Source organism: Hypomesus nipponensis, chromosome 8 (assembly GCF_054491055.1).
Source record: "Hypomesus nipponensis isolate SF chromosome 8, ASM5449105v1, whole genome shotgun sequence".
NCBI lineage: Eukaryota > Metazoa > Chordata > Actinopteri > Osmeriformes > Osmeridae > Hypomesus > Hypomesus nipponensis.
The window spans coordinates 942,501-967,500 of NC_140368.1; the positions used below are offsets into that span (position 1 = coordinate 942,501).

Sequence of the window (25,000 nt, forward strand, 5' to 3'; positions counted from 1 at the left end):
AGGATTGAAACCCCTCATCCTACAGTATGTTGTCAAACCACTATGAGAACACACACACACCTATACTTTGGTGTAGTTTATGTAAGAAGCATGGCAGCTGCCAAGGAAGGAAGGAAGGAAGGAAGGAAGGAAGGGAGGGAGGGGTCTGAGAAGTGTTTCTCAGGAATGCAGGGAGGCACCGGCCCTGCCCTTGGGAGGCAGGGATGTGTGTGTGTTGAGTTAATGAGTCTGGCGGGATACGTGCAGGTGCTGTGACAACACGTGCCTACTTAATGTCAGTTAACCAGGGGGTTTGACCGTGTGTGTGTTGATGAACCTGAAGTGCCCCAATACCCCCCATGCCTCCTCCTCCTCCTCCTCCTCCTCCTCCACCTCCACCTCCTCCTCCACCTCCTCCTCCTCTTCCTCTTCTTCCTCCTCCTCCTCCACCTCCTCCTCCTCCTCCTCCACCTCTTCCTCCTCCTCCTCCTCCTGTCTCAGGGAGGATCCCAGCAACAGCACTGTGGTCAGTTACAGGTAGGGGCCAGATGACATGGGTCAGGTCTAGGCAGAAGTCAGGGGATTGACAGTTATGTCTGAGCTCAGGATGGTTACTGATTTCCTTCCCCCTCCCCCTCCGCTCTCTGCTAGATGATGCTAATGTGAGCTCTCTGCTAACTGATGCTAATGTGAGCTCTCTGCTAGATTATGCTAATGTGAGCTCTCTGCTAACTGATGCTAATGTGAGCTCTCTGCTAGATGATGCTAATGTGAGCTCTCTGCTAACTGATGCTAATGTGAGCTCTCTGCTAACTGATGCTAATGTGAGCTCTCTGCTAGCTGATGCTAATGTGAGCTCTCTGCTACCTGATGCTAATGTGAGCTCTCTGCTACCTGATGCTAATGTGAGCTCTCTGCTAGCTGATGCTAATGTGAGCTCTCTGCTACCTGATGCTAATGTGAGCTCTCTGCTACCTGATGCTAATGTGAGCTCTCTGCTAGCTGATGCTAATGCTAGCAGTCACCTTCAGACGCTTCTTTCTTCTACTTCTGTGAAAGGACCACTGTCTGGCTCAGTGTGTGTGTGTGTGTGTGTGTGTGTGTGAGAAGAGGAGAGAGAAGGAGAGGGTAAGAGAGACAGGGACTTTGTGAGTGTTCCATACCATCCACTAACAGCATTACTTAGCACTTAAGACATTTCTCTCAAATTGGGACCCTGTTGCAGCTTGTTAGTGCCCAGGGGACCACTCCACCCTCTCCGCCTCCTCTCTACACCCTCCGCCTCCTCTCTACACCCTCCGCCTCCTCTCTACACCGTCCGCCTCCTCTCTACACCCTCCGCCTCCTCTCTACACCCTCCGCCTCCTCTCTACACCCTCCACCTCCTCTCTACACCCTCCGCCTCCTCTCTACACCCTCCGCCTCCTCTCTACACCCTCCACCTTCTCTCTACACCCTCCACTTCCTCTCTACACCCCCTGCGCCTCCTCTCTTCACCCCCACCCTCCCTTAGTCCTGCAGGGTTGCTCCAGTCTGTGGGAGGGTGAACTCTGGGAGGGTGAACGCTGGGAGGGTGAACGCTGGGAGGGTGAACGCTGGGAGGGTGAACGCTGGGAGGGTGAACGCTGGGAGGGTGAACGCTGGGAGGGTGAACGCTGGGAGGGTGAACTCTGGGAGAGTGAACTCTGGGAGGGTGAACGGTGGGAGAGTGAACTCTGGGAGAGTGAACTCTGGGAGGGTGAACTCTGGGAGAGTGAACTCTGGGAGAGTGAACGGTGGGAGGGGGCTGGAAGAGAGACACGAAGAATACAGCCACTGTGTTCATGTCACAATGTCCACACACACACACACTCGCTTGTTCCCTCTGTCAAAACTGGGAACTACACACACACACACACACACACTTGCTTGTTCCCTCTGTTTGTCAGAACTGAGAACTATACCCCATTGTTGCAGAGCAAGGCCTGACACATCGCAAAGGAACGCACAACACCCCCCCCCCCCCCCCCCCAAACACACTTGCTCCATTAATCCCAAAACAAGCAGGCCCACAGGTATCAGCAGAGCCAGGGATCAGTGTCTCTCTGGTCTTTTATGAAGGCAGCGATCCTCCACACACACACACACACGATCATAGCTGCTCTGTTAGGCTGCAGGACACTTCCTCCTCTCTGCTGTGTTGCAGTGGAGGTGTTTCTGCTGTGTTGGAGTGGAGGTGTTTCTGCTGTGTTGCAGTGGATTTGTTTCTGCTGTGTTGCAGTGGAGGTGTTTCTGCTTTGTTGCAGTGAAGGCTGTTTCTGCTGTGGAGGTGTTTCTGCTTTATTGCAGCGGAGGTGTTTCTGTTGTGGAGGTGTTTCTGCTGTGTTGCAGTGGAGGAGTTTCTGTTGTGGAGGTGTTTCTGCTGTGTTGCAGTGGAGGAGTTTCTGTTGTGGAGGTGTTTCTGCTGTGTTGCAGTGAAGGCTGTTTCTGCAGTGGAGGTGTTTCTGCTGTGTTGCAGTGGAGGTGTTTCTGTTGTGGAGGTGTTTCTGCTGTGGAAGTGTTTCTGCTGTGTTGCAGTGGATTTGTTTCTGCTGTGTTGCAGTGGAGGCTGTTTCTGCTGTGGAGGTGTTTCTGCTGTGTTGCAGTGGAGGCGTTTCTGTTGTGGAGGTGTTTCTGCTGTGTTGCAGTGAAAGCTGTTTCTGCAGCGGAGGTGTTTCTGCTGTGGAGGTGTTTTTGTTGTGGAGGTGTTTCTGCTGTGTTGCTAGGGTGTTTGTCCCAGGCTGATATGAGGTCTGGTGGTGGGTTAGGGTCTGACAGCCATCCTCCTACTGCTGCGAGAGGATGGCCCCCCCCCCCCCTCGCTCTCTCTATTCATCCTCTGTTGTCACGCAATCTAAAAATCCCCTTCTCTTCCTCTCCTCCTCCCCCTCCCACCTCTTCTTCCCCTCCCTCTCTCTCCCCCCCCCCCCCCCCATCTACTCTAATATGGCCTACCAGACCACTGGAGGAAACTTGTGTTGACCGCATTATATCGCTAGCTCAAGAACCCCGGTTTTGCTAATCCTAATCCCATCCCCATCCAATAGCCTAATCTCACAATCTCACTTGTGTTTTGAACGCAACGCCTCAGAAGTTCTCTCTATGGCCAGATCAGAGATCAGGTGTCCTCGCTGGTGGATTTGTTGTGATGAGGATGTTCTCCAGCCCTGTAGCTGTATGGTAATGGCTCTCTGACATCAGATGCATAATTCATGAAGACTATAAGAGCAACCTGCAGCTTTAGCTTTCTTCACATTCCATGGCAGGAAAAGGGAGTATCCAACTGTGACGTGATACGTGAAGAGAAACAGCTAAGCATGAATTTTGGATCTGAATTGATCTGAACAGGCTCAGACTAATGTATTAAACACCATCCCAGTGTACAAGATGGCTGAACGTGCTTTTGATAAATCAAAGGGGGGACTCACTCAGTCTAACTACTGAGAGACTGATCTGTGTGTTGGCATAACGAAGCAGTGAGGATAACTAATACTATCCATTCCAGTAACATTCCTTTCTAAATCAGGCATCTATACTTCTACCTAGAAGTATAGCTTTTCTGCTGTCCCTGTGCAGCAGGGTGGAATCAGGTCCTGGTTTTAGAGCATGACTCCAGCCTCCAAACCTGCTCTGGTATTCAGCCCTCATGAGATCATGCATTCAGACTCCAGACAGAACACAGCGCTGGGTTCCAGCAGATTGATAGCTTCTGATCAATCCCATGACTCCCAGTCTGGGACAGCAGTGATCAATACACCCTGATTCAGGGTCTCCCCACCCTGGGCCATCCTGGGTCACAGTGACTCAGCATAGAGGGATGGGAGTCAAGCTAAGCCCCAACCACAACCCCCCCCCCCTCACACACAGTCCTCCCACCCCCCCCCTCACACACACAGTCCTCCCACACCCCTCCCCCACACACAGTCCTCCCACCCCCCCCCCCCACACACACAGTCCTCCCACCCCCCCCCCCCCCACACACAGTCCTCCCACCCCTCGGCCCCACACACACACAGTCCTCCAGTCATGTGACCTTCCCCTCAGCATTCTCCATCTGACCGGGTCTGACCTGTTCCAACACCAAGACAATAAAGTATGTTCACACATTGTGTCACTACAACAGTGTAATACCATTATTGCCTCACTCGACCGATCGATTCAGTTGACATTTCGAGTGGGCCATCTATTCAGGTTGTCTTAACCAGCGTACACCCCTGCTGCCCTGTTTGGAGGTGGACTCCTTCCCCAACACAAAATCATTGTTTTGGAATACAAAGGAAACGTCTGATTGATTTCCCATGCTTCCTGCCGTCTGACTGGAGCTCCCCACCTTTCGAGGAAACTAACTCTGGTCTCTCTGCTGGGCTGATAGTAGAGACTAACTCTGGTCTCTCTGCTGGGCTGATAGTAGAGACTAACTCTGGTCTCTCTGCTGGGCTGATAGTAGAGACTAACTCTGGTCTCTCTGCTGGGCTGATAGTAGAGACTAACTCTGGTCTCTCTGCTGGGCTAATAGTAGAGACTAACTCTGGTCTCTCTGCTGGGATGATAGTAGAGACTAACTCTGGTCTCTCTGCTGGGCTGATAGTAGAGACTAACTCTGGTCTCTCTGACATATTTGAGTTTGGGTTAAAGGGAAACAGCATGCTACAGGACATGGGCTTCATCCAGATCCAATTCAACTCATAAAGGTTTGTTACAGCTCAGTGGTTAGAGCATTTGGCTGCAGATGAAGAGGTTGCAGGTTCAAATCCCCCTGTTAATCACTTTGAATAAAAGCATCTGAGAGGTCAGTCTTGTTGGGGTCATGGTCCTCAGCAGAAGAAGAGCACTGACTTTCCCTGTTTGACTTTGTCAACATCACCGGTGTTGGATAAAACTTACAGACACAAGGAAAACAGCATCAACCTTAAAGCTAAGTAAACTTGACACAACCACCGAGGGTTCCTCCAGGGGTGCCTCCATAACCGTTCCTGGTTATCAGCTTGAGCCATCCTGACATTCAGAGTGACGGCTGAGAGGATCGCAAGTGTTCCTCCTCCCAGATGACATTTTACCTTGTTTTCTCTGCCCTTTCAGGCAGGGTCAGTGTGACATCAGTGCTCCTTTCCCGAGCATTCCACAACAAAGCTGGATGCATTTGATATAAGCTAAATTCCATTCCCAAAGCTTCTATTTTGATGATTTATCTTGCTGATGAGACAAACAGCCAGATGACTGTGGAGGCTCAGTGACTCAGTACCTGACTTCAGAACGAGAGATTGCAGGTTCCCCACTGTGTGTGGACATGTCACGGGCAAAGGCAGACTAGACCCCCAGCCACACACCCCCAGCCCAGCCACACACCCCCCCAGCCCAGCCACACCCCCCAGCCCAGCCACACCCCCCAGCCCAGCCCAGCCACACACCCCCCCAGCCCAGCCACACACCCCCCAGCCCAGCCACACCCCCCAGCCCAGCCCAGCCACACCCCCCAGCCCAGCCCAGCCACACACCCCCCCCCCAGCCCAGCCACACACCCCCCCCCAGCCCAGCCACACACCCCCCCCCAGCCCAGCCACACACCCCCCCCCAGCCCAGCCACACACCCCCCCCCAGCCCAGCCACACACCCCCCAGCCCAGCCACACACACCCCCAACCCAGCCACACACACCCCCCAGCCCAGCCACACACCCCCCCCCAGCCCAGCCACACCCCCCCAGCCCAGCCACACCCCAGCCCAGCCACACCCCCCAGCCCAGCCACACACCCCCCCCCCAGCCCAGCCACACACCCCCCCCCCAGCCCAGCCACACACCCCCCCCCCAGCCCAGCCACACACCCCCCAGCCCAGCCACACACCCCAGCCCAGCCACACCCCCCAGCCCAGCCACACCCCCCCAGCCCAGCCACACACCCCCCAGCCCAGCCACACACCCCCCCCAACCCAGCCACACACCCCCCAGCCCAGCCACACACCCCCCCCCCCAGCCCAGCCACACACCCCCCCCAGCCCAGCCACACACCTCCAATCTGTTTTAGGAGTTTCAACCTGGAAAAGCAACTGTGAGAAGCGTTTTCCACTGTTGAGCCTATCGGAGGAAGAGGGGAGACAGTTGTTTGATTTACAGTATCAGACATTCCCCTTAACACACACACAGTTCCATCTGTATAATCAAGAACTACTGACACTGAACGGGCAATGATTAAAATCATATCAGGGACAGCGTCTATATGGTCGCTTCAAAAATCACAGACTGGCAGACCCTGAAGAGACAAAGAGGTGTTTTATCTCCCTACTAGCAGACTAGAACAGACCTCCACTTCATCTGACCACTCTGCCATGAACCAGGCCAGGAGCAGTCCATGTCCATGAATGCCTGCTTCAACCTTCAATACTCTGGGGAACTTTCAGTGATTATTTACAAGAGAAAATGTTTTAAAGTAGTACATTAAGTTGCAACATCAAGTGTTGCAAGGTTGGGACTGAAATGACAGGGAATAAACACCACAACATTAACACAGGGTTCTTTGTGGAGTAAAGATTTCACATTACAGACCAAATTACACTCACATTGAACTAGTGGCTATAGCACCCTGGCATGACAAGCAATAAAGTAACAAAGTATGCTGTTGGTCTGGGATCCATCCCATTATAACCACACCGCTGGGAAGGCCCACCTCTGATTCCTGTCTGTAATCTGTGCTGGATTGCTGCCTAATCCAGCATCTGGATGAAGGGAACCCTCTCTAATAACCAACCTAATCCCCGCTCTGCTGTTCCTCATTTTACATTTCATCAATATCTCAAATACGCAAATCTGTTTGGGTCTGTGGTGAAGGCTGAGAGAGAAGTGAAAGCCGGGCCTGAAAGGAAACAAGTATGAATACTGTAACTAGGCCTGTAGAAACACCTACTTATCGTGAACTTTGAAACAAACGTTAACGGCCTCTGTGCTCCGGTGTGTACCGTTAGTCATAAAACAAACAGTTGCCAGGCTACAATGGAATACGGGATTATGTCATGTTTCCCAAAGTATAAGGAAAGATCGCATTTAGATACCAACTAACAGCAGCAGCGACACGTTAAAACTTTGCTAGCTACAAACGTTGCAGAGTAAACCGCGTGTTTACACATAAACGGAAAAATTATAATGCTTTACAGAAAGTCCCAACAGAGCTAAGGTCATGAAACACGAAGGCCGTTTAAAACATAACCTATGCTAGTTCTGTGCATGGCCTAACACACACAGTCAAGCTAGCATAACTTTGCCATGGCCAGCTAGCTCCTGCGCCTTCACGCAGCCCCTGGCTGTGACACCGCAACTTCACCATGCACTCCTCGCCTTGATGCCGTGATAAACGCTCAGTCATCCAAAATCACCGTTTTCTCTCTGATAAATCGATAACCCCACTCGAGAATTACACGGAAAGCGCTTTTAAAGTGCGCTGCTGGATACATACACAAGAAAAAGTAGTTTTATTTGGAATGGACTCACCGTTTGTTGACTATTTTTGACAGTTTGTTGGGAGTCTCCTACGTCGCTGTCACAGATGATACGCCCTCCCGTTCTGCACTTCAGGGACCGCGAGGAAACGTTAACTGCCCATTGAAAGTTTACTCCAATCAAAGCCCAAGACGAGCAGCTGACTTCCGTGTTACCCAATAATAATAAAGATAAAAGCAACGTGACAGACACTAACTCCAATCACGGCTTGGTTGTCTACATGCGGGAACGCCCCGGACAGCTTCCTAAAACTGGCCAGGTCGTCACTAATGTTCTGCTGACAGACAAGCGGAACTTACAATGAACACGTTTGACTCCTTTTACGGGATAGAACGGGCCCTGTCCCCTTGAAGAGCACCCGCTCAGAACTACAAACATTACAACAGCGATCACTGATGCAGGCATCCAACCAGTAGCCTAAACGATAGATGGTTTTAGGGCATCGCTCAAAATCTACTTTATAGCTTCGTGACATTTCAACAAGCCGTGTATTCTTTACAAGGCTTTAGCATACTCAATAATAGAATACAAAGTCAGTAGTCAGATCTAACTAATTCAGAACCGTGTCGTTATTGTGTCATAGTTTACACAAAGGCGTTCAGAACCATAGAGCCTACTGTTAAACCAAAGCCTCTATCAACACAGACTTGACAACTAAAGCTGCCGTTTGTCTTGCTGCGATTCGTTATAAACTCAATACCGTTACAGTGGCACTACTGGAACACCGGAATGGGCTACATCTGCACGGTAGTGATGCCACCCTGTGGCTGATGAGCAATGTACCAACCTCTCAGTCTGATGATGATGCTGTGTCGGCTGGAATCAAAATGACTACATTTCCCAAGACTTCGCCTGTGGAAGATCATACTCGTTTGTGGGCTGATTAATGCCGTAGAAACAAGAAACTGTCATCCGTTTATCTGGCACAATGCGTCAATGTGTGTATGCCTTTCTTATAGGAAACAAATGACATTAAAAATATTTAAAAATATATGTTAGATTTACTTCTCATAACAATCAATGCAAACAATGAGAAGTGAACACATGTATTACAGAAGACTACCCATGTTTTCAAAGAGGTTTATTGAAAGAAATATTTGAAATTTTATAAAGTGAACCATTTTATAATGCTATCACACAATCAAGTTTTTGAGTGGTCATTCTCCTGTAGGCCTAGCTGTGTTTTGATATGAACAAAGGTGACATAATATCCATGACAACCTGGTTGAGCTATAATTGTGAATCATAGCCGTTATTAACTAGCTAGCCTAATATTAAGTTTCCAGAGACTGAAACCTTGGCCATAGCCCCACAATGCGCCAAACTTAGAGTAACAGTACTTTACAACTGGCTTCCATGACCTGGAAGTACAATATCACTCTCCATGACCTGGAAGTACAATATTACTCTCCATGACCCGGAAGTGTACAGTGTGTCGCTCTACACAGTTCACAAGCATACAGCATTACCAGCTGTATTGCGAAACTACCCTCTCATGGCTGAAAGGTTCTAAGTGCAGCATGCAAATCAAATGTATATAAAGCTGTTTTTATCGTTATTATGATCATTTTCATAATTGCTATTATCAACAATATTATCATCTTTATTCACAAATTATTATAAATTTGAACAGGTCTATTTTTTTCTCGTCTACAGTTATTTTTCTCCATTTCAAAGCATGCCAAACATGGTCAGAGTCTGCATAGTGCTGGCTATATGAGTGCCAAGAACAAATTCATTTACAAGACTTTAATGTACAAGGATGAAGGAAAGAAAAAATCCAGTGTAAACATGAACCAGAAAAACTAACTTCTCCAAATATCTACAAACATGTTGAACAATCACTTCTCTAGTCCACTGGTCTCAAGTGTGTTATTATTAACATTGAGAATTGTATAAATGTGTCTCAAAACATCAGTGAGATGCAGGTATGTGTGTGAGCATGTGTGTGTGCCTACAGTATTTTGAGGGTCATTCGCTCTCCAGTCCTACAGGACACACCTTGGCCGGGTTTCCCAGATTAGTTAAGAAGCTCTTAACGCTAAGGTCTTCTTAGGAGCGTTCTAAGAGCGTTCTAAGAGCGTTCTAGAGCGTCCTTAGAAGCTCTTAACACTAAGGTCTTCTTAGGAGCGTTCTAAGAGCGTTCTAAGAGCGTTCTAGAGCGTCCTTAGAAGCTCTTAGCGTTAACAGCTTCTTAACGAATCTGAGGAAACCCGGCCCTTGTCTGTTCATCTGTTCATCGGTACGTTAAGAGTTGTGGTCTTTTTCATTTCCTTTCTTTTGAAGCTTTTTACAAACCATAACTTAACACATAAAACATAGTTATTTTCGTTTTTAACAACCTTGACATGTCATTCCTCAACTGTTATACGTAGAACGTTGGAGGCTACGCAGTCAGCAGGACAGAACACATCAAGGAAAAGGTACGCGTTGAGTATAACTCAGGGGTAGATCATGTGACCACAGAGCAAGAGGTTCAAATTCCCCCCTGTATGTGGCTTTGGACAAAAGCATCTGCTAAATGAACACATCATTGAAGATCAGGAAGACCTGGAACTACATCCTATCACAGGAAACACAGTTCTGCCCAGACACACACCAGGCCTCTACATCAACCCAGCAGTCTGCTCATGTCAGACAGACTCACAGACACTTATGCAACATCTGACTTTAGAACGTGTGCGTGTGTGTGCGTGCATATGTGTGTTCCTACCAAACAGTAAGCACAGGATGCTAACATTAGGTAAAGTTCTGATTATACAGAGGAGGAACAACTGATCATAATAATAATAATAATGGTCAAGGTGATAGCAACACAGTCCAAGCAGCTATTAATCTTCAAGAACATTTTGATTGGTTTAAATTAAAATGTTTGGAAAAAACTAACAACACCACAGGAGGAGTTAACTATTAATATACGCCCAGACGCCCACTCCCTCCATCAGACTTACAGTAGGGTGGCCTTCACAAGATGATAAATCCTAATCCTAAACCAAATAAATAAAGAGTTCTGACCAGCAAGCAGTAATGTATATTTACAGGTCTGCGTGTGCTGTTTTCCATTGCACCTAGCTGTATAATCTCTGTTTCTGTTCACAAACCCTGTGCTTCGATAGCCACGCTAGCGCTTTAGACTGATGCACTATTCTAGATTGTTCTAGAACATCCTTGGATTCTATACAGTGTTCTAGAGTGGATGTTTTCCTGGCATTGGGTAAGGCCTTCCAGCAGAGATTAGGAGTGTGAAGCACACGCATCTGTTCTCCTCAGTAGTATGGGGAGGTGGACCGAGGAGTTACCCCCAATATAGAGTCTGTTCTCCTCAGTAGTATAGGGAGGTGGACCGAGGAGTTACACCCAGTATAGAGGTGTCTGTTCCTCCTGATGTTTAGTATTGCTGTGGTGGTCAGATCCTATTGCCCCTGTGGCCAGAGATAAACAGCAAGACAGTTCCGTAAACCTGCAAGTTAAACAAGGACGAGTGTTTTCACCTGAACGGATCAAACATTAACATCTAACCCTAACCCTATATAAGATCAAAACCCTCCCTTTGTCCTGCCAGTGTTGCATATTGTACAAATACTCCCCTTGCTCTCCACAAACCTCTACTGTGACAGGGATTTGATATGTTCTTTGAGAATTCATGGCTTTTAACCCTTCAGCCCTGCCCCTGAGGTGCAAACCAGCCAATCCAGTGTGCTCGTTGGGGCTTTGGCTCCTCCTCCAGGGTAAAAGGACCAATGGCAGGACAGGACACCAGGTCTCAGTTAGGCCAGCTAACACTATAGTTCAAAGGGCAAGTATTCGGAAGCTCCATGGACATGCAAGATAGAATATGAAAGACGATATCTGTAAATTTCAGTGCAAGACGTAATGGCTACTTGAATAATGATCATGTATGTCATGTCGTTTCTGTCCTTCCTGTTCTCCTCCATGGGTTTCCAGATCCAGCAGATGTGTGTAGGTGTGTGAGAGCAGCTATCTAAGAGCCGTCTGGACCATGCTCTCTCTGAAGTCTGGATGGGTTTGGTTACGTTATGGTCAAGATTCTGAGGTGAGCCGTTCAGGAAGAACTCTCACAGGGGAGGAAGAATGCCTCGCACGTTGCCACAGAGACGTCGCCGTGGAGACATCGCCAGGGTAACTGTAGGTGAGGCAGCAGAGGTCAGTGCTAAGAGGTGAAGGTCACCCAGAGCCCAGGTAATGGTCCAGAAGCTGAGGGGATCTAGAGGCCCCCCTGGCCCCCCGGACCCCCCTCACTATCTCGTTTCCATGTCTCCCTCAGTGCAGAAAGAACCAGGAAGGAAGGGGCTGAATAAGATTAAATCATAAAATAAAAAAACAGAGCCTCTTTCTTCCTGCTTGTTCCATCCATCCCTCCCTCCTCCTTTCTCTTTCTATTCCTCCCCTCCCTCCTTCATCCTTTCCCTGCCTCCTCCCTAGCTGCCCCCAGGGCCTGAGCCGTGTCTCTGGAGTGTCTGTGTGTCCAGGGGGGTCTGAGGTTCCTGCAGAGACAACCTCCTCTGGACCTCCACATCCAGGCTGTACAGCCCCGCCACCGCCCCTGCCCCCGCCCCCGCCCCCAACTCTGCTTCTACCCCCACCTCTACCCTTGCCCCTTCTCCAAACCCAGCCCTTGCTTCTGCCCCGAGCCCTGACCGCCCTGCCTCCACCTCTACCCCTGCCTCCACCTCTACCCCTGCCTCCACCCCCGCCCCGGCCCCCAGCCCCAGCCCCAGGCTGGCCCACCCTGGTCCTGGGGGGGTGGTGTGTGTGGCAGGAAGAGGGTCCTGGGAGGGCAGCTCTGCCAGGCTGCCCTCAGAGCCCCCCAGGCCGCTGGGGAAGGAGTGGAAGTCCTCCAGGTTCAGGACCTGGAGAGGAGACACAGAGCAACTTTCAGGAGGGGCTGGCGTGGCTGGTTTTGTGGTGGTTTTGTTTATCTGTGTGTTGTGTTTTTTTTGTTAGTACATGCTGGTGGTCTGGGTGTGTATGTGAGTGTGTGTGTGTATGAATGTGTGTGTGAGGGTGTGTGTGTGAGTGAGGGTGTGTGTGTGTATATGAACGTGTGTGTGTGAGGTACCTGTGACAGTGAGGACAGTGTTTCTGGTTCCAGTGGGACGGCAGGTTGGAGCAGTCTGTCACCGGGGCCGGGGCCGGGGCTGGGGGAGGTCTGGGGGGGGGAGGACACTGTGCTGTAGGCTGGAGGAACCAGGGACATCTGACGCTGGAGCAGCTGCATGATGGCCCCGATGTCTGTGGACATGCGAGTCTCCAGCCTGTCCAGAGCGCACACGTTAAGCCCCACCCACACCACTGACAGGAGCTTGCCACTCATACACACACTCATACACACACTCATACACACTCATACACACACTCATACACACACTCATACACACTCATACACACACTCATACACACACTCATACACACTCATACACACACTCATACACACACTCATACACACTCATACACACACTCATACACACACTCATACACACTCATACACACTCATACACACTCATACACACACTCATACACACACTCACACACACTCATACACACACTCATACACACACTCATACACACTCATACACACTCATACACACACTCATACACACTCATACACACACTCATACACACTCATACACACTCATACACACACTCATACACACACTCACACACACTCATACACACACTCATACACACACTCATACACACACTCATACACACTCATACACACACTCACACACACTCATACACACACTCATACACACACTCATACACACACTCATACACACTCATACACACACTCATACACACACTCATACACACACTCATACACACTCATACACACTCATACACACTCATACACACACTCATACACACTCATACACACACTCATACACACACTCATACACACACTCATACACACTCATACACACACTCATACACACACTCATACACACACTCATACACACACTCATACACACACTCATACACACACTCATACACACACTCATACACACTCATACACACACTCATACACACTCATACACACACTCATACACACTCATACACACACTCATACACACACTCATACACACACTCATACACACACTCATACACACTCTCATACACACTCATACACACACTCATACACACTCATACACACACTCATACACACTCATACACACACTCATACACACACTCATACACACTCATACACACACTCATACACACACTCATACACACTCATACACACACTCATACACACACTCATACACACACTCATACACACTCATACACACACTCATACACACACTCATACACACTCATACACACACTCATACACACTCATACACACACTCATACACACTCATACACACACTCATACACACTCATACACACACTCATACACACACTCATACACACTCATACACACACTCATACACACTCATACACACACTCATACACACTCATACACACACTCATACACACACTCATACACACTCATACACACTCACACACACACTCATACACACACTCATACACACTCATACACACACTCATACACACTCATACACACACTCATACACACACTCATACACACTCATACACACACTCATACACACACTCATACACACTCATACACACACTCATACACACTCCCACACACACTCATACACACACTCATACACACTCATACACACTCACACACACACTCATACACACACTCATACACACACTCATACACACACTCATACACACACTCACACACACTCATACACACACTCATACACACACTCATACACACACTCATACACACACTCATACACACACTCATACACACACTCACACACACAGCCCCTCTGGTGTGTGGTACCTGTTGAGCTGCACCTGCAGGGTGTCCAGACGGCTCTCCAGCTCCCCGCGCTGCCTCCGGCTGATGCTGTGCAGGGGGTTGCTGAGGGGGGGCGGGGAGGGCAGGGAGCGAGGCAGCTCCTGGTACTGACGCCCTCGACTCTCCCCCCAGAAACTGAAGATGTTGGACACACCTGAGAACGCACCTGGGGGAGGGGGGGGAGGGGTAACAATAGACAGATCCAGTTATGTAGTAGAGAGATAGAGATAGGCAGGTGTGTAGTTCAGACTGTGTCCAGGTGTGTGACGGCTCCTACCTGAGAGGGCGCTGCAGGTGTTTCCTGTCTGGGCGTCGCCCTCGATCGTCTCGCTGAAGCTGAGGGGCGTGGCCTGAGCTTGCTGTGTCTCTGACATTGCAAAGTGAGGGGCGGGGCATGTGACGACTAACTCCTCCGCTTCGTCTCCGCTGGACGACACGGAGCTCCGAGGCCCCTCCCAGTCCGGCTTAAGCTCCTCCCCCTGGTTACTGGCTGCCTCCTTCTTTCTTCGCCGCACTGGCTTCTGGGATTTTTTAACCTCCCCTGCGTCTGCATCATCTGGTACGAGAGACAGATAGAGAAGGGGGAGAGAGAAGGAGAGAGAGAAAGAGAGGGGGATAGAGGAGAGAGAGTGTGTGTTTGTGGGATATCACAGGTGGTGCCTAGCTACTACAGCACAAGCTAAAACAGGACAGCATCATGATTATAAATGAGCTGAAGCTGTAGGTTGAGCCATGAGGGGCATTAACCACCTGCCCTACCTTTCTCTGTGCGCCGGCGGAATGATAATTTGCGTCTCCGGAGGCGGTTGAACCCAACGCAGTCTGAGTCGTCGCTGCTCGGAGAACCAGGGATCATGTTGGTCTGTAAAACAACAAAACCCAACCTCAACACAACCATGTGAGCCAGGGATCATGTTGGTCTGTAAAACAACACAACACAACCTCAACACAACCACTCACAACCTCAACACAACCTCTCAGGTCCCAGGTTCAAATGAAGGCATTTCTTTAACAGCTGAGCTTTCCTGAGAACACGTGGCAGTACTGAACATGCAAGGTCACAAGGTCACAAGGTGGGCGGTGGCCTCACGTCTCTGAGGTTGAAGGTGATCTCCAGGTTGCTCCAGAAGTGGTCAGAGAACTCTGGGTACATGTCCAGCACCTCCAGGACGTCTTCTCGCTGGATCTTGTGGAGGTCGCAGTAGGTCAACGCCCTCACGTCAGCGTTCGACTTCCCAGGGCGAGCGTAGAGGTTGATGGGCTCTCCGAAGATGTCGTTCTTCCCTGAGAGGAGAAAGAGGGGGGGGGGAGGGGGGTCAGGGAGGAGATAGAGAGAGAGAAATAGCAGGGTAGAGAGAGATAGGAACAAAGAGAGAGGTCACGCCCTGTCTGGTACCTACAGGGATAGTCAGAGACTGTCTATGCCTGAGAGCTGATCAGAATTAGAAACAACAACAGCGGCTGAAGGCCTGTAGAGGGCGCTGTTGGATTTCCTAGAGAAATGGTGGACAGAGTGAAACACATTGACCTCCACAGACTGGAAAAGCATCAGTAATATATCAGGATAGCCTCAACCATGACTCTTTTAGTGAAAAGCAATAAGTCACTTTGATTCTTCTCAGTTCCACAGAGAGTGACTGTTTGGGACGACAATGTGGTTGACACTGAGAAACACAACATCGCAAGCAACTTTCACGAAACTGTAAAAGCCTTAGTGATCTCAGAACAAATAAATGAGCCCAGAGCTGGATCCCCGCCCCTACCCAAGATGAAGCCCCGCCACTACCCAAGATGAAGCCCCGCCCCTACCCAAGATGGCCACCACCACGTCTCCCCTCAGGATCTCGATGGAGCCTCTGGAGATGAAGTACACGGCGGTGAGCACGTCTCCGGCGTGGACCAGCGTATCGCCGGGCGGGGCATGGGTGGTTTTGAACTTCATGGCTAGTGCCCGCAGACAGCCCTTAGTGGAGCCCTTGAAGGCCTTGCAGTTCTGCAGCAGAGTCCGGTTCAGGTGGAGGCAGATGTCAGCCTGGAGACACTCTGGGAAGCCCTTCAGGACCTGGGGGAGGGGGATGGGGGAGGAGGGAGAGAGATGGGGGAGGGGGAGAGATGGGGGAGGAGGGGGAGGAGGGGGAGAGATGGGGGAGGGGGATGGGGGAGGAGGGAGAGAGATGGGGGAGGAGGGGGAGAGATGGGGGAGGGGGATGGGGGAGGAGGGAGAGAGATGGGGGAGGAGGGGGAGAGATGGGGGAGGAGGGGGAGAGATGGGGGAGGGGGAGAGATGGGGGAGGAGGGGGAGGAGGGGGAGAGATGGGGGAGGAGGGGGAGAGAGATGGGGGAGGAAGGGGGGAGGAGGGGGAGAGATGGGGGAGGAGGGGGAGAGAGATGGGGGAGGAGGGGGAGGAGGGGGAGAGATGGGGGAGGAGGGGGAAAGATGGGGGAGGAGGGGGAGAGAGATGGGGGAGGAGGGGGGAGGAGGGGGAGAGATGGGGGAGGAGGGGGAGGAGGGGGAGAGATGGGGGAGGAGGGGGAGAGATGAGGGAGGAGGGGGAGAGATGGGGGAGGAGGGGGAGAGATGGGGGAGGAGAGATGACAGCTGGTTACATGGTTAATGAAACAGTATGGATGTGTGTACGTGTGTGTGTGTGTGTGACTCACAGCGTTCATGTCGATGCCATTGGTGTAGGACCATGCGTGCTGGAAGTACTCCTCCAGGCGCTGCCTGAGGGGGTTGGGGATCTGGTGGAAGCGGATGAACTCTCGCACCCGCAGCATCTGGGTGTGGTAGCGGGCCGTGCCAGAGTACAGGCGCTGGATGATGGCCGACACGTTCCCGAAGATGCTGGCGTACATGAGGGCTGGCGGAGGAGGAGAGAGGGAGTCAGGGTGGAGGAGGAGGAGAGAGGGAGTCAGGGTGGAGGAGGAGGAGAGAGGGAGTCAGGGTGGAGGAGGGGGAGAGAGGGAGTCAGGGTGGAGGAGGAGGAGAGAGGGAGTCAGGGTGGAGGAGGGGGAGAGAGGGAGTCAGGGTGGAGGAGGAGGAGAGAGGGAGTCAGGGTGGAGGAGGAGGAGAGAGGGAGTCAGGGTGGAGGAGGAGGAGAGAGGGAGTCAGGGTGGAGGAGAAGGAGAGAGGGAGTCAGGGTGGAGGAGGGGGAGAGAGGGAGTCAGGGTGGAGGAGAAGGAGAGAGGGAGTCAGGGTGGAGGAGGGGGAGAGAGGGAGTCAGGGTGGAGGAGAAGGAGAGAGGGAGTCAGGGTGGAGGAGGGGGAGAGAGGGAGTCAGGGTGGAGGAGGGGGATAGAGGCAGTGAGGGCAGAGGAATGGTGGACCAAAGTAGGACCACCAAGTCAAGGTAGGTTTATTTTGAGAGTATTTTTAAAAACAACAACCGTTGATGAAATGATTAACCGTCTAAACAGCTAGTGTCCACGTCTCATTAAGGTATGTTCAAACTTCAGCCTCTAAAACAGTACACCTTCACCACCTTCGTGTGTGTGTGTGTGTGCGTGTGTGTGCGTGTGTGCGTGTGTGTTTGTAACTCACAGCCAATCAGCATGACGCAGATGGAGAAGATCTTCTCAGAGTTGGTGTTGGGGGAGACATTCCCGAAGCCCACGCTGGTCAGGCTGCTGAAGGTGAAGTACAGAGCCGTCACGTACTTGTCCTTGATGGACGGACCCGACCTCGGGTCCGAGTCGTTGTAGTGCTTCCCTAATTGGTCGCCCAGCGAGTGGAGCCAGCCAATGGAGCCGTTGCGCTCCACGCTGCCAATGGCGTACCAGATGCAGGCCAGCCAATGGGCGATGAGCGCAAAGGTGCACATGAGCAGGAAGAGGACGGCAGCGCCGTACTCAGAGTAGCGGTCCAGCTTCCTGGCCACGCGGACCAATCGGAGGAGGCGGGCTGTCTTCAGCAGGCCAATCAGAGTGGTCGTCTGGTAGCGGAGAGAGTGAGAGAGACATAGAGAGAATATTGATCTTTTTCGAGTTCTCTCTGTAAAGCCAGGAGCAGGTCTGAGGTATCTCCATAGTGCCTGGTGTGCTGTGTTGTGATGCAGTGATGGGATGTCTGCTTCTGTTTCTCTCACTCCCCGTCTGCTCAGACCTCAACGGGGAAAAAACACTCTTATGAACCAACCCCTTTCACACTCCATTACCCACAATCCCCCTCCACCTCCCACTTCCTCTCACCTCTTCCCCGTTGCGGTAGATGAGCAGGTCGAAAGGGATGGCGGCCACCATGTCGATGAGGAACCAGCCCTTGAAGTAGTGCACGGCGATGCGGAGCGGGTGGCTCACCACCTCGTCGTTCACGTTGACGTAGGTGGTCCTGAAGTTGATGAGGATATCGATGATGAACATGATGTCCACCATGAGGTCCACCACGTTGAGCGCGGAGCAGGAGTAGCCGCAGCCGTGCATGTCTGCCTCCTCCTGCTCGCTGAGGAGGAAGGCGGCGGAGTAAGGCGTCAGGATGGCCGTGTAGATGACCAGCAGCAGGATGAGCCAGTCCCACACAGCCTTGAAGGGGCTGTAGTGGAGGACCGTCCACTTGTGGATGCGAGGGGCCTGGAGCTTGTACTCTGGGAGCACGTCAGCCCCCAGAGACAACACCTGGAGGACAGGGGCGAGAGACAGTCGTTAGAATGGTTAGAGAGCGGGGAGAGACAGTCGTTAGTGTTACTAAGCCTATGCAGATGCTCCTACCCAGCCCGGCTGTTAGGCAGTCTGTTTACATCCAGCGGGCCAAACTACAATACCCAGAAGCCTTTTGCTTTACTGAAGAATATTGAGACTGCATTGTGTTTCCATGAGTGTCCTCCTGTTGTAGTTCTTCACGCTCCACGGCAGTCGTGACCTGTGCCTAGAGACGTCTTTACATCTGAATGGTCTACTTCAGGGGTAGAGCATTTGACTGCAGATCAAGGGATCACTGGTTCAGATCCCTACGGTACTGCACATTGCTTCACAAAACAGCCCCTGACACATTCAAAACCCCACTGTAATCATCATGATAGTATTATTATCTCAGGTTCTAGCTGATTTTACCACCAGCATTCAGACGGATGCTGAGAGCAGGGCGCAGTGACGACATGACGCCACCGTGGGCGCAGTGACAGGATGTCAGGCAGGGACGGCCGGTGACAGCTAGCGCAGGGCTAATTAGCGAGAAGCTTCAGCATTCTATAAACAACCTTCCTGTTTCTGCCGTTTAACACAACAATGAATAGACAGCAGGACAACAATGGACATAGACGTTTGCCTCATAGTGTTGTTAAGTCAACACCTCTTTGAGGCGTAAAGGTGTGTGTATGCGTGTGTGAGTGTGAAAGGGGAGTGTTGGATAATGGCAGTGATGAAGTGTGGGGGGTTCCACCATGTTCAGCATCATTTATCAGGCGGCTGTTCTCTCATGCTCGTCTTGACAATCACTCCAGACCTCCTCTCATCCTCCTGCCTGGAGCACACACACACACACACAGACACACACACACACACAATCACACATACACACAGAGCAGCGGTTGTGTCCCTCCTGGGTGTGGAGGATGCTGGGTATTTTTAGTTGTCAGTGTGAAAGCAACACAGCCTTACAAACCCAACCCCAGGGAACCCAGAAGGCTACACAGATGGAAAAAAACTACATTTAGAGCACGTTTAGAGATTCACAATTACGCTCAGTGTAAAGATGAAACGATTTAAGGTCTCACTAGAACACACTAATACTGAGAGGGAGTCTGAATTCTCTCCAAGCTGGAGAACCAAACACACTGTCAGGAAACCAGAACGATCTGTTCTCCTCACAAAAACAGAAAACTGACCTTTTAAAAATAATGGAACATGGACTACATTACCCAGCTGCCACCTGGAACATGGACTACATTACCATGCTGCCACCTGGAGAACCTGGAGAGTGAACACCGACATCATCATCTGATCTCAGTGACGCGCTGAAGGGCTGCTGCGGTCCTCAGAGACCACTGCCCTGCATGTTCTAGATGTTTCCCTGCTCCAACACACCTGGTTCAGGTGAACAGTATGTCTCTGTCGTTCACCTCACTTCAGTGTGTCACATCACGGTATCGCTGTCCCACTTGGGGTCAGAGTTCAAACTAGAGTCGTCTGACTGACCCCCACAGTCCTGCAGCTGGGGGCGTCCCAGGCAGGGACCTCCAGGGCAGCAGGTGGGAGAGAGGGGGAAGGAGGCGGGCTGTTGCTGGGAGCTCACGTCAGCTGTCCTCCCAAGGCGCCAAACACGTTTGGCTGCCTCAAAAGTGCCTTGTTCATTGGTATTAGAAGGCGGGTGTTCCTATGGAGCGGGGCTGCCTGTGTCTAAACAGCACGAAGGGAGGAGCGGGTGCTGGGCGCAGTACCGCAGCGCACCATGGTTTAGCCAGTGCTGCTTCTCTTACAGCGTGTTCAGTGTTCAGTGTGATCGGCCCCCAACTGTGACACTCTCCAGCCAGGAAGCGGCTGCACCGCGCCCCAGGCGCCAGCTTTGCATGGACGCTCAACATGATGGAGAAACTATTACAGTGAGCACAGACAAACATGAGACCAAACCTCCAGAGACGGATCTCAGCTCGGCTGTGTCTGTTTTAAGTCCTTTAATTAAAGCTTCATTGAACTGAACTCACTGTGTCCTCCTAGACTGTCGTGAGCAGTGTGGGAGGGTTCAGCTCCTGTGATGTCACTAAGGACCACCTGACCTGTGATGTCACTAAGGACCACCTGACCTGTGATGTCACTAAGGACCACCTGACCTGTGATGTCACTAAGGACCACCTGACCTGTGATGTCACTAAGGACCATCTGACCTGTGATGTCACTAAGGACCACCTGACCTGTGATGTCACTAAGGACCACCTGACCTGTGATGTCACTAAGGACCACCTGACCTGTGATGTCACTAAGGACCACCTGACTTGTGATGTCATTGCCAGATCACTTCTTCACGTTTGGATGTGTCGTTTCACAAGGCCTGGTGTTGGAGACCACGCCGTCTCACACAGTACAAGACAGGCTGTCTGATCGGTCTCCATGTGTGAAGCCTGTGATGTGAATAACATTATAATGTGTTTACTTAGCAGACACTTTCATCAACGGTACAGAACAGGGGGGATTTGAACGTGACCTACACAGGCTCTACGGCTGGGCTGCTCCCTGTGACCATCACCACACTGCAGAGAGCTGATCAAATACGCTCTGAGATCAGCTCTGTTTGTTTGTCTGGACCAAAGTGCTCTCTCATCTCTCTCTTCCCCTGGTGGGTCACCAGCCCAAAGCTCTGTCTGCCACTGAGAGGGAGAGAGAGGTAGAGAGAGAGAGGGGGAGGGAGAGAGGGAGAGAGAGGGAGAGAGGGAGAGGGGGAGGCGGAGAGAGGGAGAGAGAGTGAGAGAGGGAGGGAGAGAGAGTGAGAGAGAGAGAGAGAGAGGGAGAGAGAGAGAGGGAGAGGGAGACAGAGAGAGGGACATAGAGACAGAGAGAGAGAGAGAGACCGGGAGGGAGGGAGCGGGAGAGAGAGAGAGAGAGGGAGAGAGAGAGAGAGAGAGAGAGAGAGAGAGAGAGAGGAGAGAGAGGGAGAGAGAGAGAGAGAGAGGGGGAGAGAGAGAGAGAGAGGTAGAAAGAGAGGGCAATGTGGGTAAGACAGTAGACCATGGCCTTGCTATGAGGCAGTGATAGGTCTATATTTACATTTACATGTATTCATTTAGCAGATGCTTTTATCCAAAGCGACTTCTAAGAGAGAGCTTTACAAAGTGCATAGGTCACTGATCATAACCGAGATAGCCCCAAACATTGCGGGTAGCCAAACATGAAGCATACATTGTGAAAAAAATAGTGCTGTCAGTTTAACGCGTTATTAACGGCGTTAACGCAAACCCAAATTAACGTCGTCAATTTTCTTATCGCGCGATTAACGCTCTTTTTGGCCTTGCAGACTTTGTAGTTTTTTTCACATGCTGTTGCAACAATTACCGACTTTAGAAAAACTACAACACCACACCGGATCTAGCTAGACCGGAAACAAAACAACAGGCGCGCCACAAACACAGCCGCCTAAAGAGAAACAAACACTTGTTTGGCTTGCGAGCCGGCTAAAGAGTAGTAGCAGAGCCCGTTTACGGATATTAGACATTCTCTTGTAGTAGGCTAACGTTACGTTTTGAGTGGATGACGAGCGCGAGATGCCGAAATGGATGCCAATAAGATTCTGAATGGAAAGTTTGCTTTTAAAAAGTTGCCAAATGGTTCCATTGACAAGACCAGTGATCTGTGTGTTTTGTCGTTGTAAACTGAGCTATCATCGCAGCATGTCCAGTCTGAAATACCACTTGATGGCCAAGCACACAGCTGATGCGAATTCTCCGCCCCCTCGTCAAAGCCAGGCGATTGCAATGTTGTTTTCAATAAAAAAAATATGAAGCAATCCGAACCACTTTTCCATGTTGATAAGAGCATTAAAATTTGAAAAAAAGAATGTGATAAAAAGAAATCAAGGGACATTGAGAATAGATTAAAATGTGCGATTAATTGTGATTAATCGCGAGTTAACTATGACATTAATGCGATTAATCGCGATTAAATATTTTAATCGTTTGACAGCACTAGAAAAAAACAAAACTATATAACTGTGTGGTTTGAATTTCAGGAGGTAAAGGACATTCTATTTCTGTGACTCACAATACAATGGATCATCCATCTTTAGTGCCACTGCCCACAGTGATTTCAGTGTGTGTATTAAGCTCTATGTGTGTGTGTGTGTGTGTGTCTATGCCCATGTCTGTGTGTGGTAGTGTGTTTGTCTATGCTTTTATCTGTTAGTGTATTTGTGCACACATGCGTGTGTGTGTGTGTGTCTATGCCTTTGTCTGTGTATGTGTGTGTGTGATCAGATACCACACATGGCATTCTCTGTGACCTTTCCCTCCCCAGTCTCCATGCAGACCATTAAAATATGACAAAAGAGCAGATTTGCACCCAGGGCTGGCAGTCGTCATATCTATCCTCCACCTCTCGCTCCATCTCCCTCCTCCACCTCTCCATCCCTCCCCCCCATCGCTCACACACCCCAGCACACCTGCTAGCTCCAACTAGCCACAGTAAATATTCAAATATTCATCACCACAATCATAGCTTTGGGAGTTCTTCCTCTCTCCCAGCCCTCCCTGGGTCCCTTCATCTGTCTCCCTCTGTCTGCCCAGTGAGAGGGTGTCTGTCTGCCCAGTGAGAGGGTGTCTGTCTGCCCAGTGGGAGCGTGTCTGTCTGCCCAGTGAGAGGGTGTCTGTCTGCCCAGTGGGAGCGTGTCTGTCTGCCCAGTGAGAGGGTGTCTGTCTGCCCAGTGAGAGGGTGCAGGGAGAGGCTGCTGTGCTGGGAGGATGAGGAGCTGATCTGTGACAGAGTCTTAGCGTCTCTGCTAGCGCTGCTAATCTCAACTCTGCCTGAGAGGCTGCTCTGCTTTCATTTCCCATCACCCCCCCCCCACCCCCAACACGCCCCCCCAATCATTGATGAGTACTCCATGAGGACTCAACTTAACTGTACTGTGCTCTGCTTTAGTCTAGTCTGCTTTAGTCTGTTTTAGGCTTCTCTGTTCTCTCCTCTCCTTTCACTGCATGAAAAAAAACAGTTTACATTACACTTATCAGACGCTCTTAATCAGAGCAACTTACAGTAAGTACAGGGACATTCCCCCCGTGGCAAGTAGGGTGAGATGCCTTTGGAACTGGCAACCTTCTGATTAATAGCCCGATTCCCTAACCGCTCAGACATCTAACCCCCAGTTTTCCCAAAAAGAGAGACATGAGGGAGATGTTCGCAAATGTTAGTGTCAAAAAGGATGAGAAACATTTTGGGGGATTTTTTTTTCCGAAAATTCTTTTTTTAGGGGAAGCAGCTTCTATAACCAACCAATCCCTCAGATCAGCTTCTATAACCTAACAGTGCAGTCCCTCCACAGTGCAGTGCTAACCCTAACCCATTTGGGTATTTGGTGTCAGACAGGCCAGGGATCTCCTGTCATGTTCAGATGAACACAGATCAGCCTGCTGTTGTTGCCTGCTGTTCACACCCATGAAATATGAACGTCAGTCTTTCAAAAACTCACACTGTTCAATCCTTTACAATGCGACCTGTTCATCACACACCCTCACTCCTCCTGAATCCCCTGCTCCTCCCTCCCTCCCTCCCTCCTTCCTTCCTTCCTTCCTTCCTTCCTTCCTTCCTTCCTTCCTTCCTTCCTTCCCTCCTTCCTTCCTTCCTTCCTTCCTTCCTTCCTTCCTTCCTTCCTTCCTTCCTTCCCTCCCTCCCTCCCTCCCTCGCCACCCCCCAGGATTCAAATTAACAATGTTAGCACACATTGCTATCACACAGTGCTAACATTGTTAGCACACAGGCTAAATCATCTTGCCTTCATTATTCATACTTGTTCTTTTTAACGTAGCGTTTTATATGTATCTCCCTTATTAAATTCCTCCCAGAACAGTCTGTTATGCAGACCAGTTGTGTCAGATGTATTCATGCATACTGTACACTGTTTAAACAAACATTCAGTAGGGAGGTTCAGTGGGGGGGTAGTGAGTGTAGGGAGGTCCGGGGGGGTAGTGAGGGTCTT

The 25,000-nt window shown here is 50.6% G+C and overlaps 2 protein-coding genes across 2 annotated transcripts in view; both read right to left on the reverse strand.

Moving 5' to 3' along the window:
- Positions 1-7,617, reverse strand: part of LOC146274655 (uncharacterized) — a 45,039-nt gene extending 37,422 nt beyond the window's left edge. The window contains exon 1 of the mRNA XM_084702848.1: positions 7,477-7,617. The gene's annotated coding sequence lies outside the window, so the exon portion shown is untranslated. The remainder of the gene's footprint in view (positions 1-7,476) is intronic.
- A 4,307-nt stretch (positions 7,618-11,924) lies between these two features.
- Positions 11,925-25,000, reverse strand: part of kcnh2b (potassium voltage-gated channel, subfamily H (eag-related), member 2b) — a 75,830-nt gene continuing 62,754 nt past the window's right edge. The window contains exons 6-15 of the mRNA XM_084702849.1: positions 18,577-18,999; positions 17,930-18,320; positions 16,997-17,250; positions 16,199-16,451; positions 15,480-15,673; positions 15,149-15,251; positions 14,667-14,945; positions 14,372-14,555; positions 12,566-12,761; positions 11,925-12,356 (exon numbers count right to left, since the gene is read on the reverse strand). Coding sequence (XP_084558975.1) covers positions 11,925-12,356; positions 12,566-12,761; positions 14,372-14,555; positions 14,667-14,945; positions 15,149-15,251; positions 15,480-15,673; positions 16,199-16,451; positions 16,997-17,250; positions 17,930-18,320; positions 18,577-18,999 — 2,709 coding nt within the window. The remainder of the gene's footprint in view (positions 12,357-12,565; positions 12,762-14,371; positions 14,556-14,666; positions 14,946-15,148; positions 15,252-15,479; positions 15,674-16,198; positions 16,452-16,996; positions 17,251-17,929; positions 18,321-18,576; positions 19,000-25,000) is intronic.